Source organism: Ovis aries, chromosome 6, assembly GCF_016772045.2.
Source record: "Ovis aries strain OAR_USU_Benz2616 breed Rambouillet chromosome 6, ARS-UI_Ramb_v3.0, whole genome shotgun sequence".
Taxonomy (NCBI): Eukaryota; Metazoa; Chordata; class Mammalia; order Artiodactyla; family Bovidae; genus Ovis; species Ovis aries.
Genome location: NC_056059.1, coordinates 44,953,866 through 44,971,582, shown reverse-complemented (window position 1 = coordinate 44,971,582; position 17,717 = coordinate 44,953,866). Strand labels below are relative to the sequence as shown.

Genomic DNA, 17,717 nt, shown 5'->3' with positions numbered 1-17,717 from the left:
CACTCACCTAGAACCAGACATCCTGGAATGTGAAGTCAAGTGGGCCCTAGAAAGCACCACTATGAACAAAGCTAGTGGAGGTGATGGCATTCCAGTTGAGCTGTTTCAAATCCTGAAAGATGATGCTGTGAAAGTGCTGCACACAATATGCCAGGAAATTTGGAAAACTCAGCCGTGGCCACAGGACTGGAAAGGGTCAGTTTTCATTCCAATCCCAAAGAAAGGCAATGCCAAAGAATGCTCAAACTACCGCACAATTGCACTCATCTCACATGCTAGGAAAGTAATGCTCAAAATTCTCCAAGCCAGGCCTCAGCAATACGTGAACCATGAAATTCCAGATGTTCAAGCTGGTTTTAGAAAAGGCAGAGGAACCAGAGATCAAATTGCCAATATCCGCTGGATCATGGGAAAAGCAAGAGAGTTCCAGAAAAACATCTATTTCTGCTTTATTGACTATGCCAAAGCCTTTGACTGTGTGGATCACAATCAACTGTGGAAAATTCTGAGAGAGATGGGAATACCAGACCACCTAACCTGCCTCTTGAGAAACCTATATGCAGGTCAGGAAGCAACAGTTTGAACTGGACATGGACCAACAGACTGGTTCCAAATAGGAAAAGGAGTACGTCAAGGCTGTATATTGTCACCCTGCTTATTTAACGTCTATGCAGAGTACATCATGAGAAACGCTGGATTGGAAGAAACACAAGCTGGAATCAAGATTGCCGGGAGAAATAACAATAACCTCAGATATGCAGATGACACCACCCTTATGGCAGAAAGTGAAGAGGAACTAAAAAGCCTCTTGTTGAAAGTTAAAGAGGAGAGTGAAAAAGTTGGCTTAAAGCTCAACATTCAGAAAACGAAGATCATGGCATCTGGTCCCATCACTTCGTGAGAAATAGATGGGGAAACAGTGGAAACAATGTCAGACTTTATTTTTTTGGGCTCCAAAATCACTGCAGATGTTGACTGCAGCCATGAAATTAAAAGATGCTTACTCCTTGGAAGAAAAGTTATGACCAACCTAGATAGCATATTCAAAAGCAGAGACATTACTTTGCCAACACAGGTCCATCTAGTCAAGGCTATGGTTTTTCCAGTAGTCATGTATGGATGTGAGAGTTGGACTGTAAAGAAGGTTGAGCGCCGAAGAAGTAATGCTTTTGAACTGTGGTGTTGGAGAAGACTCTTGAGAGTCCCTTGGACTGCAGGGAGATCCAACCAGTCCATTCTGAAGGAGATCAGTCCTGGGATTTCTTTGGAAGGAATGATGCTGAAGCTGAAACTCCAGTACTTTGGTCACCTCATGCGAAGAGTTGACTCATTGGTAAAGACTCTGATGCTGGGAGGGATTCGGGGCAGGAGGAGAAGGGGATGACAGACGATGAGATGGCTGGATGGCATCACCAACTGGCTGGATGTGAGTCAGAGTGAACTCCGGGAGTTGGTGATAGATGGGGACGCCTGGTGTGCTACAGTTCATGGGGTTGCAAAAAGTCAGACACGACTGAGCGACTGAGCTGAACTGATACCCCTCTCAGTAGTAACAATTTTTCAGCACAACAATCCAATGTAATAATCTTATTTTACAGATGAGAGAACTCAGGCCCAGAGAGGTGAAGTGACTCACTTAGGTCACAAAGTTTATAAGTGTGATCCAGCTGGGGTTCCAAACAGGCTTTCCTACCTGAGCCTGAACTGTTGGTCACTGTGCTGTACACATTCCTTGTCTTTACAGTGAACTGTAATTTGCCCCTCTAATATTCCCTTTCTTTGTTTCTTGGCTCTGGAACCCATAGAGCAGTTCATCAACCCCATGGACATGAATGGACAGAACAGAAATAAAGCAGGTCTGCCAGGGTATCTTTTCAGTCTAGGGGAGTCAAAGGTAGTGAAGAGAGAAGCCGAAAACAGAAGGTGCTGTGGCCTGAATGTGTGTGTTTCCTGCAAAATTCATGTTGAAATCCTAACCCCCAAATATGATGGTGTTAAGAGGGGAGACCTTTGGTAGGGGTCCCAAAGTCATGAAGGGAGAACCTTCTTGAATGAGTTGTTGTTGCTGATCAGTCACTTAGTCATGTCTGACTCTTTTCAATCCCATGGACTGCAGCTGCCAGGCTTCACTGTCCTTCACCAACTGCCAGAGTTTGCTCAAACTCATGTCCATTGAGTAGGTGATGCCATCCAGCCATCTCATCTTCTGTCATTCCCTTCTCCTGCCTTCAATCTTTCTCAGCATCAGGGTTTTTCCAGTGAGTCAATTCTTCGAATCAGGTGGCCAAAGTATTGGAACTTCAGCATCAGTCCTTCCAGTGAATATTCAGGATTGATCTCCTTTAGGATTGACTAGTTGGAGCTCCTTGTAGTCCAAGGGACTCTCAAGAGTCTTCAACACCACAGTTCAAAAGCATCAATTCTTCAACACTCTTGAATGAGACTGGTGCTTTTAAAAAGGCTCAAAAGAAATCCCTCACCCCTTCCACCACGTGAGAAGCAGGCTATGAGTCCCAGAGAGGCTCTCATCCACCATGTAGGTGCCCTGATTTGCACTCCCAGCCTCCAGAACTGTGAGAAATAAAGGTCTATTGCTTATTGGCAAGCCAGGCTGCAGTATTTTGTGATAGCAGCCCGAATGGACCAAGACAGAAAATAAACAATGAGAGGCACCAGTCCCTTCTGCAAAACAAGTACAAACTTCCATTGACAATCCTGAATTAACCTGTAATTTGGGCAGCAGTGTCAAAGATGGGGTGCTGGCTTTTTATTCTTGCCCATTCTGTGATCCTATGTAATTGCTGCCTGTTTTCACAACTTTTAATTGTGGGGATAGGCAAATGCATCTGAGATCAGGATATTTAAATACTTGGTTTACTAATCCCTTATCAGTGCCGATCTGTACAGTTTAAAATAATATTTCAGACTGTTACCAAACCAAACTGGGGTCTGCTTGCCTGATACTCAGTAAAGCCAGCCTACTGACACTGGGTTGTGGTGATGGAAAGGGCACCCAATGTGGGGCCAAGCGAGAATGGACCACTCATTGAAAAGACTCGAAGTCCCTGATGGTTTTCAGTGAAGGGTTTTTTAAGATGAAGGAGAAGGTCACAGGGTGCATGAGCCACTCAAGGACATCCTTCTGGTTGGCTGGTGATGAAGACAAAGGTGATGTTTCAGGAATCTCAGTCATCAACCTTCTCGTTCCAACTAGTCTGGGGTCTACACAGCTGTGGTCATCACGCCATGAACCTCTTTCACCTGGTAGGGGGTTTAGTGTCTGCCAAACGGCTTAAGGATGTGGCTCACGTTCTCTATAGCCCTTAAGGAGGAACTAAAGGTCCTTGACTGTTTTATAACTAAATATTTATTTAAATATAACAAAATATAACTATTTTACATTTATAAGTATTTGATAACTGAACATTTACTTTGTCTTGCTTGATCGTTTTCCTTTATTTCTGCATTTTCTCACTTCTCTGATTCCGTTTGCTCTCTAGAACTCAGGGAAGGCCTAGCAGGCTAGAGTTCTTCTGCAGACTGGGGGATGTGGGGATGGGAACACAAGGGGTCTGTCCCTGGGAAGGCCTCGCAGAGTCCTGTTCAGTTTCAAAATCAGTGAGAACCAGCTGGTGGAGCAAATTCACCAGGTAATAGTCTTTCTTCCCAGTTGTCACTTGGGTTCAAGGAATGGTTTTTAAATAACAAGTTAGTCCTAGTAAGAGGTAAAAATAACCACTGGGGATGAGTTTTTGGCTAAAGTTCAGTTTGACTCACTGCCTCAAGAGTCTGAGAGAAACAGAAGCTGCCTATAAAGAACCAGGGTGGAACACTCACAGCTAGGAAGAGACTCTATCCCAGGAAGCTGAAAAGTTAGTATACTTTCATTAATAAATGAAAGTGAATACACAGGACCAATCTAGTCTGTGTATAGATTATAATTTTCAAGAGGAGAGGCAGAACCGTTCCCCCATCAAGCCGTGATCAAGACCAACCTACCTTTAGACCCCACTGCTTCCACCTGTTTTTGTAATCAAGAAGTTAAGAAGAGGGACTTCCCTAGTGGTCCAGTGATCGACTCCACACTTCCAAAGCAGGGGGCCAGGGTTTGATCCTTGGTCACGGAACTAAGATTCCACAGGCCATATGGCATGGCCAAAAAAACAAAAAGTCAAGAAGAGCATTGTCCTGGTTGTGGAGAAGGCTGACAACTTCAGGTATCAACACCAGCTTCCCTGTAACTTGCCCGGTGACACTGCCGCAGTGGCCCTGTCTCCGCCATCTGGGATATGGACCTCAGGCTTCACACAGAGGCAGGTGTGAAAGGCCATAGAGCCCAGGAAGTTGGTGCACCCCTCATGCCAGGCCAGTGGCTCCAGCATCAGGATCACTGGGAGTGAAAGTGCCAGTTGCTCCATCATGTCAGTCCCTGCAACTCTACGGACTCTAACCCACCAGGCTCCTCTCTCCACGGGGATTTTCCAGGCAAGAATACTGGAGCGGGTAGCCATTCCCTTCTCCAGGGGGATCTTCCCAACCCAGGGCTTCAACCCACGTCTCCTGCACTAGAGGCAGACTCTTTACTGTTTGAGCCACCAGGGAAGCCCAGAATCACTGGGAAGGTTGTTTCAAATAAATTTCGTCCTCTCCCTTTGAATTCTACAGCTCTGGGATATAGCCCAGGAAGCTGTCTTTTTGTTTGTTTTCCCATTTCCCTAAGTGATCTTGGTTTCCTCCCTCTTGCGAGCTCCACCCAAATGCATAAGGATCAATAGGTGATTAAACCTTGCAGAGGAGCTAGGCAGGGAAGAAAGAGAAGCCCTGCAGGGACTTGGGAAACATCTTTACCATTCCCCCAAAATGGCTGAGCCAGGAAGAAGCATCAAAAAAGAAAAAAGTAACCAAGGCCCCCATGAAATACTGATTTGCTGAGTTTTTAATGTGCAACACAAACATTGCCAACCCCCAAAGGAGCTGCTTTCTTGAGGGAGTGAGGGGTGAAGTAGGGGGGAATACCTGGAGACACCTGGAAGAGGCACCTAAGTGCAGGCTGCACAAGCTGGGGGGCAGAGGTGGGGGAGTGGTGCTAGGCAAATTCTGGAGGGGTCTCAGAGTGCCTAGAAGGAGCTCATTGGAGGTGGGGGTAGGTGGGTGCTTAGGGCATAGAGGGATCTCAGGGCTCACACAGTGAAGGCGGGAGTGTCAAGGTGGAAAGGGACCTCAGAGAGTCTGGAAGACCCTCAGGTTCATGGGCTTACTTCGGTATCTCTGGGGGGTCCTCAGAGCTCGGGGTGCCCTCAGGATGAAAAGGGGATGTCTCAATATACTTGGTTGAAGACCTCGAAGTGAAGGGGATTTTCAGTTAGAGCCTAGCCATGGCAGAAGTGGTACTCCAGAGTACAAAGTGTCTCCGGGAAAGGAAGGAGAAAAATCAAGGTGAGGGGATAGGTGGCTTGGGGTCTCAAGGAGGGGATCGTGGGCCTTGGAGAGGCATCAGGATGTTGAGAGGTCCCAGGGTTCCCCAGGATGCGTAGAAGGGGTCCTGGATCACATAGAGACCATCTTGGGCGCTTGGAGGAGTGTCAGGGTGTAGAAAGGTCTGGGGTCCTTGGGAGAGATGTCACAGCATACAGGGATACTGGGGTACGTAGAGAGGGTGGCTGAGGGGGCTGAGGCACACAGAGGGGATCTCGGGAGCCTGGAGAGAAGTCCGGGCGTGGAGCGGTCTAGGGCACTTGCAGGGGAGTCGGGGCACGGAAGGGCTCCCAGAGGGCATATAAGGGGTCTGCGGCGCGCGGTCGGAGCTCAGGGCCACCTAGGTGGAGCGCTCAGACGGCCTTACACTCGCTCTCGCGCCGCCGCTTCTTGCGCTCCGCATTCTCCTGCGCCTGGTGCGCCCAGGGCCCGGGGCCGCACAGACCCACCACACAGCAGGCAAGCCGGCGTCCCGCGTTACCGTTCTCCAGACTGGCCTGATTGCCGCCGCGGCCCAGGTCGTCCTCGCCTGCGTGGACCACCACAGCACGGCCCGCGATCGAGTGCGGGCCGGTGAGCGAGGCAGCCAGGTTGGAGCGGTACTTCCAGACCTGGCCATCTCGCACGGCGAAGTTGCCAAAGTCGCCCGGGTGCTGCGGGTGCAGCACGGACATCGGGTTGTAGTGCGGCCCGGTGGAGTCGCAGCCCTGGCTCAGGTCCCCAAACTGGTGCACGTGGATGGCGCGGCTTGTGCCGTTGGGCTCGTTCGGGAAGCCCTCCAGGTGGAAGAAGGCCTCCAGCAGGGCGCCAGGCCGGAGCTGCCGGAAGAGCACGAGGCCGCTGACCCGGGGCTGCTCCGCCTCCAGCGTGGCCGACGGCAGCACCCGGCAGACCGCATGGAGCGCCGCGTCCGGGTCGATGGCCGCCGCCTGCCGCTGCATCATCTCCTGCCAGATCTCTGTCACCTTGGCGTGCATGTCGCGGATCTGCTCCTCCGTGTTGGAGCCCATCTGCTGCTGGACCTGGTCGGCCGAGGCGGCCAAGGCACAGGCCACCAGGAGCAGAGAGGCACAGAGCAGCGCCGGCATGGCGAGTCGAGCACCTGTGGGCACCCCCAGGGGGCGGGGCGGAACGAGGCTTAGTCGCTGCAAACCTGGAATCCCAGACCCCCCCGGTGTCCTTGACTCCAGACCCTTCCTGCTGAGGGGCTTTCTTGCCCAGCGTGCTTTTTTTGTTGTTGTTCTTTTGGCCCCTGTCTCTCCAGGGCCTGCTGTATTCCAGAAACTGGGCCAGGTGCTGCCCTTGTAAAGATGGATGAGGAATAATCACAAGAAACTCACAGGGATCTTTCTGAGCCACAAGTCTTACAGTGATCCTCCCAACTACCATCTCCATAGCAATGTGAGTCCAGGACATTGGCCTAGGGGTGGGCTTCCCTGGTGGCTCAGACTGTAAAGAATTCGCCTGCAATGTGGGAGACCTGGGTTCCATCCATGGGTTGGGAAGATCCCCTGAAGGAGGGCATGGCATCCCACTCAGTACTCTTGCCTGGAGAATCCCCATGGACAGAGGAGTCTGGTGGACTACCGTCCATGGAGTCACAAAGAGTCAGACACGGAAGAGCCGCTAAGCACAACAGGGGGTTGTCTCAGGCTACCTGAGGGAGGCTCTCCTGGCCCTTCCAGATCTCCTCCCTCTCAGCATCTCTGCCTCCTCATCTCCTGCCACTCTTTTTCTGCTTCCTCTTAGACAGGCAGCATAAGGCTTGCTGCCGCTGCTTCTTGCACTTGCTGGGTGCTCCCTGAAGTGCCCCATCCCCTCCTCTCTGCCATATCCTGTAGACTTGAAGCCAGAAACGCAGTTGTATTCATCTGTATCCCCAGCATCTGGGCCTGCATCTGGCAGTAGGAGACATTTAATATGTGAATGTGGAATGAGGAGTTCACTGAGAGACAGACGTGTCATCAGATCATTCCAATGCTCTGACTGAAGATGGAGCTTTGTGCAGGGGAAGGACAGAATAAGCAGTGCACGTCTCCATGAGGGACTTTAGGAGGGCTTCCCAGAGGAGGTGACTTCTGAAGGTCCCACAGGACAAGTAGAAGCTTTTCAGCCAAGCCAGGTCAGAAGCCCATTTCAGGCAGGAGGCACAACATGAGTGTTCACAGGCTGTGAAGGGACACAGTTTTTATGGGGCATGGGGGAAATTTAATGTGGCTGGGACGCAGCCTGTGCCACCAGGGAGGAGGAGTCAAGGCTGAAGAGGGAGCTTTGGGCCAAGGAGGGAGGGGCTGGGTTTGCTCTGCTAAAGTGCATGGTTATTAGCCAGGAGGCTAGTGCTGGTAGAAGTTTTTAAGCAGAAAAGTGAGTGTTGAGATAGGTTTTCAGTCTGGCAGGAGAAAAGATGTGGGCTAGACTTCGGGAATGGAGAGGACAGAGGAGCAGGGATGGGAAGACCCCAGGGAGAAATGGAGACAGGCAGAGGGTGATGAATTAGGGGGTAGTAGCAGCAATCCAAACCAAAAATGATGAAGGCTACTACCAAAGTGGAGGCAACACGGTTTCAGGAGTGCTTCAAACGGATTCACGGTTTGGGTACCACTGGCAGTGGAGAAGAGGAGCTGGGGATGACTGAGTTCCCAGCAGGGGAGACTGGGTGATGGATGGTGGTACCAGGCCCTGAGAAGAAGGGAGAGAGGGCAAGTTTCGCCCAAGCTTGCTAAGGGTAAGATCCCAGGTGGGATGTTGGGCAGACGGTTGTGAATGGGAGTTCTGGCCCTCGGAAGAGGCAGTGTCAGTGGGAAGGGTTCTCAGTGTTTGCTGGCTACACATCAGATTCTGAATCTTAAAATTCAGATGCCCAGGCCACACCCTAAGAGATTCTGAGTCAGTGGGCATGGGTTACTTCATTTTGTATTATTTTATTTGTAGCTCTGGTACCCAACCAGGAATTTTAAAGCAAGACACAAATGCTAACTGCAGTACTGTGGGGGGAATTTCTGACTCTGCCTTAGCTATAAAATAAGGCTGGTAAGACCACCAAGGATCACTAGGAAGTTTAAATGAGATACGAGATGACAGGTCATTTTCACATTTTAAAGCCTGCCCACAGGGATCAATGCTGCCTCTAAAGAGCTGGTTTGAGGGTCAACTGCATTGTCAAAGGCCTTCTCCAACCCCAAAGCAGATGCCATTTTAAAGTTAAAATCTGGGATTGAGTGTTTATTCCTTCCATAATCATTACAGAAAGACAATCTAGTGTGGTGATTAAAATCACAGATTCCAGAACTCACTGGATCTGAAGCCTGACTCTGCCGCTTCACTTACTCCCTTAGAGTTAGCATACTTGTTATTTTTGTTACAGAGTACCAGACAGTGCTGGACTGCAGAGTCTAGTTGGGCTCACCCTCCTCTCTGAGCCTTGTTTTCTTATATGCAAATAGAGATAATCATACTTACCTTAGAGACTTGCTGTGATGCTTGAAACACACAATTAGAATCACTAACATTTACTGAACGCACGACAGGCACTGTGGAAAACACTTTGCAAATGTTAATTCATGTAGCCTCTCAAGAACCCTCTGGGGTGGTTGCATTGTTACCCCCATTCTAGAGCACAGAGAAACTGAGGCACAAAAAGGTGAATGTTGTACAGATAGCTAAGTCATGTCCAACTCTTTGTGACCCCATAAACTGTAGCACACCAGGCTCCTCTGTCCTCCACTATCTCCCAGAGTTACACATTCAATAATAGCTGAGGCAGGATGTGAAGGGGTGTAGTCTGCCCCAAGCCCAAGGTTTAGGCACCACACTGTATAGCTCTCATCAGATGCAATTAACCCAGAGCCTGGTACATAGAACATTCCCAGTAAGTGGCAGCTGTTAGCTATCAGAGAAAAACTGCTGATAAGGATTTCAGGACTGTTCACTGAAAGATGCTATTGAAGCTGTGGGAGGAGGTGGCCAGGAAAGGCTCCGAGAAGGAGGGACAGGTAGGAGAGGTCCAGAAAGTGACATCAAGGGAAGCAGTTCTGACTTGGCCAGGTTCCTATGGTAAAGCCCTAGGGAGCAAGGGCGGGAATAGAGGGCTCTCCCTGAGGCCACATCTTGGCCTCAAGCTCTCCATCACTACCGACCACCCCTGTCCTTTTGAGCTGGTCCTACCCCTCAGGCGGGCTCTGCCAACTGGAAGGTTTTTCACTGAAAGCATAGAGCAAAAACAGGTTGTTTTGGACATGTCCACAAAGCTTTCTTTTCCAAAAATGCTTGGGTCATATTTAACACTTGAAGGAGATGTTTTTGTCTTAAAAAGAGAGAGAGAGAATGTGAGAGAGAGAGAGTGTGTGTGTGTGTGTGTGTGTGTGTGTGTGTGTGTGTGTGTGTGTGTGTCGCTTAGTCGTGTCCGACTGTTTGCAAGTCCGTGGGCTGTAGGCCACCAGACTCCTCTGTCCATGGAATTCTCCTGGGAAGAATACTGGAGTGGGTTGCCTTTCCCTTCTCCAGGGGATCTTCCCTACCCTGGGATCGAACCTGAGTCTCCTGCATTGCAGGTGGATTCTTTACTTTCTGAGCCACCAGGGAAGCCCTCTTAAATAAAAGAGAATTCTTCTTAAACCCCAAGTAAAACTCCTTGGGTCTTAAGCTTTTCACTTCCAGCCCTCCAGGTCAGCTCGCAGAAGGCTCACCCTTCTCAGTCTCTCAGTTTGAGCTGTAGATGACCAAGCAGTTTCAGAAGGGCTTGCTTGGTCCGGAGGGGAGAACAAAGTTATCAGGGAACAAAGCAAGCTACCAAGCTGGTACCTCCTTCCTGGGTTTAGGTTTGGGAAAACTGTTTACCCTCCACCCCTCAAAGACTCCAGGGTCTTCTAATGCCTGGGTGCCCTATGAGATGGGGTCCCACCTGTGAGTCTGAGCCTGTGGGGGTCCTCCCTTTGTGCCTCTCCTAAGCAGATGGCTTTTCCTTGCCACCCACACCAGGCAACATCCAGAAACATCTGCCTTCCTCACGCCACATCTCTCTCTTCTCTAACCCAGACGATGCTGAGGTCCTCTTGAATGGGCATTACTGCTGCTGCTACTGCTGCTAAGTCGCTTCAGTCGTGTCCAACTCTGTGCGACCCCATAGATGGCAGCCCACCAGGCTCCGCCATCCCTGGGATTCTCCAGGCAAGAATACTGGAGTGGATTGCCATTTCCTTCTCCAATGCATGAAAGTGAAAAGTGAAAGTGAAGTTGCTCAGTCGTGTCTGACTCTTCGTGACCCCATGGACTGCAACCTACCAAGCTCCTCCGCCCATGGGGTTCTCCAGGAAAGAGTACTGGAGTGGTGTGCCATTGCCTTCTCCAATGAATGGGCATTAACGGATCCCTAAACAGTCACTTCCTGCCCCGGCCCATTGCCTTCCTGAGCCCTCTCACCACCGCCCTCCTCCTCCCCTTCAGAGCAGCTGGGCTCTGTCAAGAAGTGCGTTTTTTCCCATGAAAATGTTCAAATCCTTTTCCTAGAAGAGGCTGGATGCCCTGTCCCAGTTTCAGACTCGGTAAGCACACTCTGAGAAGAGTGAAATGAACCTCGACTTCACACCCACCTCTCCAGCTCTTCAAAGAGCGCTCTCTCACCTGGGACCCGAGGAGCAGCACCTCACCAGCTGGGCACAGGAATGCGGGCAACTCCCGGGCTGTTTGTGTCTGAGCAGGGCAGCCTCCAGGGGGAGTGGTCACTGAGGAAAGAAGGTCATTGGGCTGGTTTAGGCAGGGAAGCCGGCCAGGCAGTCCTTGTTGTGGAATTGCCTCACCTCCCCCAGCTCTGTCCCCTCCCCGCAGTCCCTCCCCAGCCCCGCGTTCCAGGGCCAAGTATTCCTTTTTGTGACTTCACTGAGTTGTGCAGACGTAGCAAGTGACCTTCAGGGCCGAGCAGGGGAATAAAAAGTAGACAGAAAATAGCTTGTTTGGAGAGGTGTACAATGGTCTCTTTCTTGAGACGCCCTTTGCTCTCCCCTGATTTCCTCAGCTCTTGATTTACTTTTGCTGAATGTCTAAGATGGAAATGGACACCTTGCAAAAATGCATAATGTTTTCTCCAGGACTGTGCTTCCACACCTGTGAGAGGTGAGACGCAGGTGGGGTAGCAGTTACCCACTCAGGCTGCAGAGTCCCAGCGGTGTCACTTTCCTAAGGATGTGCCTGTGCCTCCGTTTCATCATCTGTAACATGGGGAGGTGAGGCTAACCCAGTGCCCTGCCCGTAGTCCCACTCATCCTGTTCTCGCTTCCTTATTAAAGCTATGGAGGAGTCCTTTAAAAGAATGAGTAGTGTGGAGGAACCACTTTCCCTTCCCCAGTGCCCTTTTTCTCCTTCTTTTGCCATGATCTTTCCTTAATCACAGCAGTTCTTTCCAGAAATAGAAGTCCCCCCCCACCGCCCCCCCCAGAAAAGCCCACGTTGGAAAAGGCAGCTTGCCTGCCTGCCTGTCTGCCCTCCAGCCTGCTTTCAATAAACGCTTAGTGGGTGCTTGCTCTGTTGGTACTGGTACCCAAAGCTGCACGAGTCCCTGCTTTTTGGGGTTCATACTCCAGGGAGGGAACAGCAGTGTCAACAGATCCATCCAGTACAGAGTGGGGACTGCAACTGGGGAAGCAAAGCCAGGGCCCCCAGAGACCCAGACCCTTGTCCTGACCTCAGGAAAGCTTGTTCACAATCTAGACTTCTGGGCCCCATCCCAGGCTAAGTTAATCCTTTGCCAGCAGGGCTTCCTGGAATCATCATTTTAAAAACTCGCTATTCTAGAGTATGGGCTTCTCAGGTGGCTCAGTGGTAAAGAATTCACCTACCAAGCATTAGACATAGATCTGATCCCTGGGTCAGGAAGATCCCCTGGAGGAGGAAATGGCTGCCCACTCCAGTATTCTTGCCTAGGAAATTCCGTGGACAGAGGAACCTGGCCCTCTATAGTCCATGGGGTTGCAAAAGAGGAGTCGGACGTGACATAGCAACTGAAATAAGAATTCTAGGGTACAACCAGGTTTGGAAACCTCTGCCTGGCAGGCAGAACTCAAACTAAAGATCTTGTCCTGGAGCAGCCATTGCACAAGGTAAGATGGAGATTTCTGGGCACTCAGAGCCTCCAGCCTCTATCCTGGCATCAGCCCACCTGGCTCACTGAGAACTTGGGCATCATGGGCTCAGTTCCTCCCACTCTGCATTCTGTTGATGGGCGTAGGTGCCTTTGACTAATGACTTTTCTGAGTTCCAGATGCTGCCCTCCAGTCTATCTCACCCTGAAACATTCCGGTTTCCCGTTGTGAATCGTCCATCCAACTGAAAAAAAAAAAAAGAAAAAGAAACCTGTATTTTCATTCAGTTATTGAAGTAAGAATTATATCAGTTCATAACTGCTGTATGAAGGAGCACTTTCTTCACTTAGTTTTATTTAAGGGCCGAGAAAGATTTCCTCTGCTATGATATTCTAGGATTGGTATTAGAGTCCATTTTCACTTTTCTTTTTATGCCATTCTAGGAGAAATTTGCTTTTTCTCCTACCCGACCTCGCCAACATCCATGCACTACTCCTTTGGCAATAGCACCCCAATTTCCTTCTTGGAAACCACTGCATTTTCAGTCCATGCAGGTAGTATTGATTCACCCTTTGCTCCAGAGGTAGGTTCCTGACCAGTCATAATATTGCATTAGTTCCAGAATAATACATTCAGAGCCAGTAAGATGCAGTGACATTTTTGCTGGGCCTGTTGTGAAGGATGTATCTTCTCTTTCCCAATGGACTTGAAACTGGAGGAGAAATGGTAGAGTTATTGTACCCCCTTGCTCCACTCAGGGAAAACCCATGTGAGGATGGGGCCAGTGGAGGGAAGTAGAATAAAAGTAGAGTGATATTTGGACCCAGTTGCACTGTTTAAGCCCATGGATCCAGCTGTACCTGAAACTGTTTTCATTATGTGAGTCAAATACATTGTTTTTTTTGTTTGTTTTTTAATGGACAAATGATTTATTGGTAGTTTTTGTACCTTTTTAGTAATATACACATTTTATAATACATATATTTAAACATAGCCTAATAAACCGGAGAAGGCAATGGCACCCCACTCCAGTACTCTTGCCTGGAAAATCCCATGGACGGAGGAGCCTGGTAGGCGGCAGTCCATGGGGTCGCTAAGAGTCAGGCACGACTGAGCGACTTCACTTTCGCTTTCACTTTCATCCATTGGAGAAGGAAATGGCAACCCACTCCAGTGTTCTTATCTGGAGAATCCCAGAGACAGTGGGCCCCTGTCTATGGGGTCGCACAGAGTCGGACACGACTGAAGGGACTTAGCAGCAGCAGCAGCGGCAGCCTAATAAACAATACACTCTATTTTTCTATTCCTACAACATGTATTAAAACCAGAAACTCTTAACAGCATTTGTTTTGGGGGTGCAGAACTGAGAATGAGGAAGGAGAGGAAGAAGCACCCTAATCACCATTTGGAGTTTTTTTCCTAAAATTATTTATGAGAAAGCATTATTTCATTAAAAAATTTTTTTTTAATTAATTGTTTTTTAATAGACTAGCATGTTTTACCAGTCTATTACAAAATACCTTCTCTTTTTGCTTAAGTTGTTTGGGCTGCATTTTTTTGCACTTGAGACGAACACTTTACAAAACACTTTCTCATATACTGTTTTATTTAATGCCTGCAATAATTTTGTGAGATAGGTGTTAATTTGCCTACTTTGTAGATAAGGAAATGAGGTTCAGAAAGAATATTCTTTCTGAATAATAGGTCAATTATACTTCAGTTTTTTTAAAGAAAAGAACAGGCCGAAAGTTTCAGTGTTACAACATGGCAAAGGCAAAATTTAAACCCAAGAGTCTCTGATTGCTGATCTTGGTCCCTTTATCATTATGTTTTATTACCTCCAAAAGTCTGAAGGGGGAATGAAAGAAAAGTTCTAAACAACAAATGACTCTGTACTTCACAGTTATCTCTGTAGTTAGTTACTGCCTTGCAAACAAGACACCTAACCCTTGACCTCTGTCCTTTCTCCTTGTGCTAATGTATAATACAATGGAAAATCAAGCAAGCATTGTCAATCAGCCATTATTAGGAGATGCATTCAAATGTACTCCTGTCTGAATAGAAGAGATCTCTGCTGGAGAACTTGTGCTTCTTTTATGCAGGAATATCAGTTGTACATAACTTCCTTCTCATTGTGTTCAGAAAATTGATAGAATGAAATTCTACCAGGAAATAAAGTGGTTACTGTGAGGAGAAAGTTTCTGAACACAACAGTTGGGATTTCAGGTTGCCTCCCTAAAAGGCCAGAGTCTGTGTGGTAACAGTTTACCCAACCAGAGTACTTCAGATACACCTGAGACAGCTTAAAGTGTGTCTTGCCTGCCTGGGTTCTCCCAGAAGCCCCTGGGAAGTAAGAGTGGAATCAGGGGCCTGTGTAGTTCAACCTTGCATCCTGTCATTTTGTCCAAACCCAACAGGATAATATGGGGAAAAGGAGATGCTTGTTGGCAAAGTGGGCAGGGAGATTAAAAACATCACTCTTATTAACAGTCATAAAACAATACTATCTCACATGTGTTTAGTGCCTCTTCTGTGCCAGGCACGAGTTAAGTGACTCACATGCACCTTTTCTTTGTAACAGCCCTGCTCTTCAGTGAAGAGACACTGCATTCCGTATCTGTGCTATGTTCCGGGAAATTTCCTTTTCACTGTGAATGTGTAACCCTTCCGTTGAAATGTACATGAATCAGAAGGGAATGGAAACCAGTGAGAACCAGGAACTTCTCAGCAAGTTACACTTGGCTGGCCATGTGAGGAGAAGACCAACTGTAGCACATGAAAAGCAATGTCTTTCTGATCAGAAGGTGAGTATGTGCAAAGTATTCTCTCAGGAAAACATCAAAGTCAAATCCCTCCAAGCTAAGTCCTTCACGGGGTCTGACCTTGCCTCTAGTTCCACTTCCTGCCCATACTTGTGAGAGAACACTTAGGTCATTCCTGTTTTGCCACATAAAAACAAAATAGCAGTATGAATATTTAAAAGTATATCCAACGAAGCATTCATTTCCTCAAATAATTGCACAGTACACTCCACTTGAGAAAAGAGTATTTTTCAGCTTATTTTCTAGTTGTATTTATTTTAAAATATTTGTTAACCCAAGGGCCATATTGACCCCTCTGCTTGCTGCCTCCCACTATAGAAGCTGAAAAGCCAGGCACTTACTTTCCTAGAATCCCTTGCAGCTGGTGGTGGTCATGAGACCCAGTTATAGCCAACTGGACATAATCTGATGTGGCTTTGGGCAAAGTTCTCACTTTCATTATTAAAAAGACAGAAATGATTGGTGCTGCCTCTTTATCTGTCCTATTGTCTTAAACATGGGTTTGATGCCTAGTAATGTGGCAGCTCCTTTGGGGCTATAAGTTCGTGAGAATGAGAACAAAAGCCAACATGCACCGGATGAAGGAGAAAAAAAATGGGAAGAACCTAGGTCCTCAAAAGCTTCATTAAAAACTAAATTAAATTAAAAAGCTAAAGAGGGAAAAGTGTCTCACTGAGCACCTTAACTAACACCAGCACAGTTGTAGTTTTCTGATAATAGGAGGAAATTACCTCCATGTTTTTCACTGTCAGTGGGTTTCTGTTATTAATACTTACAGCCAAATTCATGCCTGACTGATAAAATTATGTACCAGACTCTGCTCTGGACATCATGACTGTGAAAATGTATAAATCATAACCTTAGTTCAGGCAGCTCATAATCTATTTGAACAGACCTATATAGGAAGGACCACAGATTCTCCCCAGTGTTATTTTCATAATTTACAAATAACAAAACTGAGACCCACAGTGGTTAATTGCCTTGTTCAGCGTCACACCTAATAGGTGCAGAGGAAGGACTTGAGCCCAGATCACTGAGCCTTCAGACTGGTGCCTGTCTATCTCACTGGTTCTGATGCTTCCTAGACTCTCTCTTTCCCTTTCCCCTTCTGACTGCCCCCTGCAATACACATAAACCCTGCAACCTCACCAGGAAGAAGAAAACCTCTCCCCATTCAGATGGCCACCCTGGCCCAATTCCTTTTGTCCACACCTTCAGAATGACCAAACTAACTACAACAAGAAAAAGATGGGCAAAACCCCCAGGGAGCTTGTGCAAAATGCACAAACCCTGCAACATGTAGAGACTGGCCTCTAGAGACGGAAGTGACATAACATTCTCTGCTCCTAGGGTTATAGAAAATCAAAGCGGGAAGAAACTGTACAGAAGAGGTCCTCTGACTCAGCCTCTATTTTAGAAAAGGATTTAGGCAGTCTAAATGCTGACGGAATTCAGAAAGCCTCAGATTTGAAGCCCAAGGAGGAAATAGATAAGCAGCCATGTGTCTCACTTAGAAAATAAATCCAGTAGGGTTCTGGCCCTTCTTTAGTGATGGTCTCAATGGATTGAGTAGTGACTTTCATCACAGCCTCCAAACCACCATGACCTAGCAATATCACCCAGAGGTGAGTCCAGAAGGGCAGCAGTATCTGAAAGCTTAGATAGTCCTGCGCTATGGCCCTAGTAGTATATTTTTAATTTCATTTCACAGAATTTTGGAGCAATTTTACAAAGCAATCAACCTCCTCGCAGTTCTTCTGAGCTCAGACACAGCTGTTCAGGATCCATCTTGCCATTCCTGGAGAGAATGGGAGTAGGTTTTAGCAGGGACATAATAGGAGCTACTGGCAGACCCAGATGGGGACCAGGACATGGAACTTTCTCCAGCTTTTGTCCATCTTAGCATAAGAAGCTTGTCACATTGGTCTTTCTCCACAAAATTTTTACTTCAGAAACTAGGGGGTATCTCTTATCAGCTGCTGCATGCTAAATAATGTCCAACTCTTTGCGACCCGATGGATTGTAGCCCATCAGGCTCCCCATCCATGGGATTCTCTAGGCAAGAATGCTAGAGTGGGATGCCATTTCCTTCTCAGGGGATCTTCCTGACCCAGGGATCTGACCCACATCTCCTGTGTCTCCCGCATTCCAGGTAGAGTCTTTAGATTTTTTGCCACTGAGCCACCGGGTTAATTTCCCTTAAAATCCAAGGCAGAAGATTTGGGATCTAACCATTGGTTCAACTACTTTATTTGACTTATGGAAATGTGTTTTGATCATCAGAGCATTTTCCTGGTTGGGCATTATTGATTAGAATAAAGTTATCTTCTCATTTGGGAACATATGT

General features: G+C 47.8%; 1 protein-coding gene across 17 annotated transcripts in view; it reads right to left on the bottom strand.

Annotated features, from left to right (window-relative positions):
- The window catches only part of SOD3 (superoxide dismutase 3), a 91,896-nt gene that overhangs the window by 11,512 nt on the left and 62,667 nt on the right, over positions 1-17,717 (bottom strand). For 8 of the 17 annotated variants that reach the window (XM_060416926.1, XM_042251275.2, XM_060416925.1 and 5 more), the window contains 5 exons: positions 12,752-12,792; positions 11,095-11,195; positions 8,935-8,954; positions 8,018-8,154; positions 4,919-6,577 (listed from right to left, as the gene is read on the bottom strand). In XM_060416926.1, the coding sequence (XP_060272909.1) occupies positions 5,829-6,577; positions 8,018-8,154; positions 8,935-8,954; positions 11,095-11,195; positions 12,752-12,788 (1,044 nt within the window). In that variant the 5' untranslated portion in view covers positions 12,789-12,792 and the 3' untranslated portion in view covers positions 4,919-5,828. Of the gene's footprint in view, positions 1-4,918; positions 6,578-8,017; positions 8,155-8,934; positions 9,006-11,063; positions 11,196-12,625; positions 12,793-17,717 lie in introns of those variants that run through there. The other 9 variants (XM_042251277.1, XM_042251276.1, XM_060416929.1 and 6 more) reach the window with 9 other exon arrangements.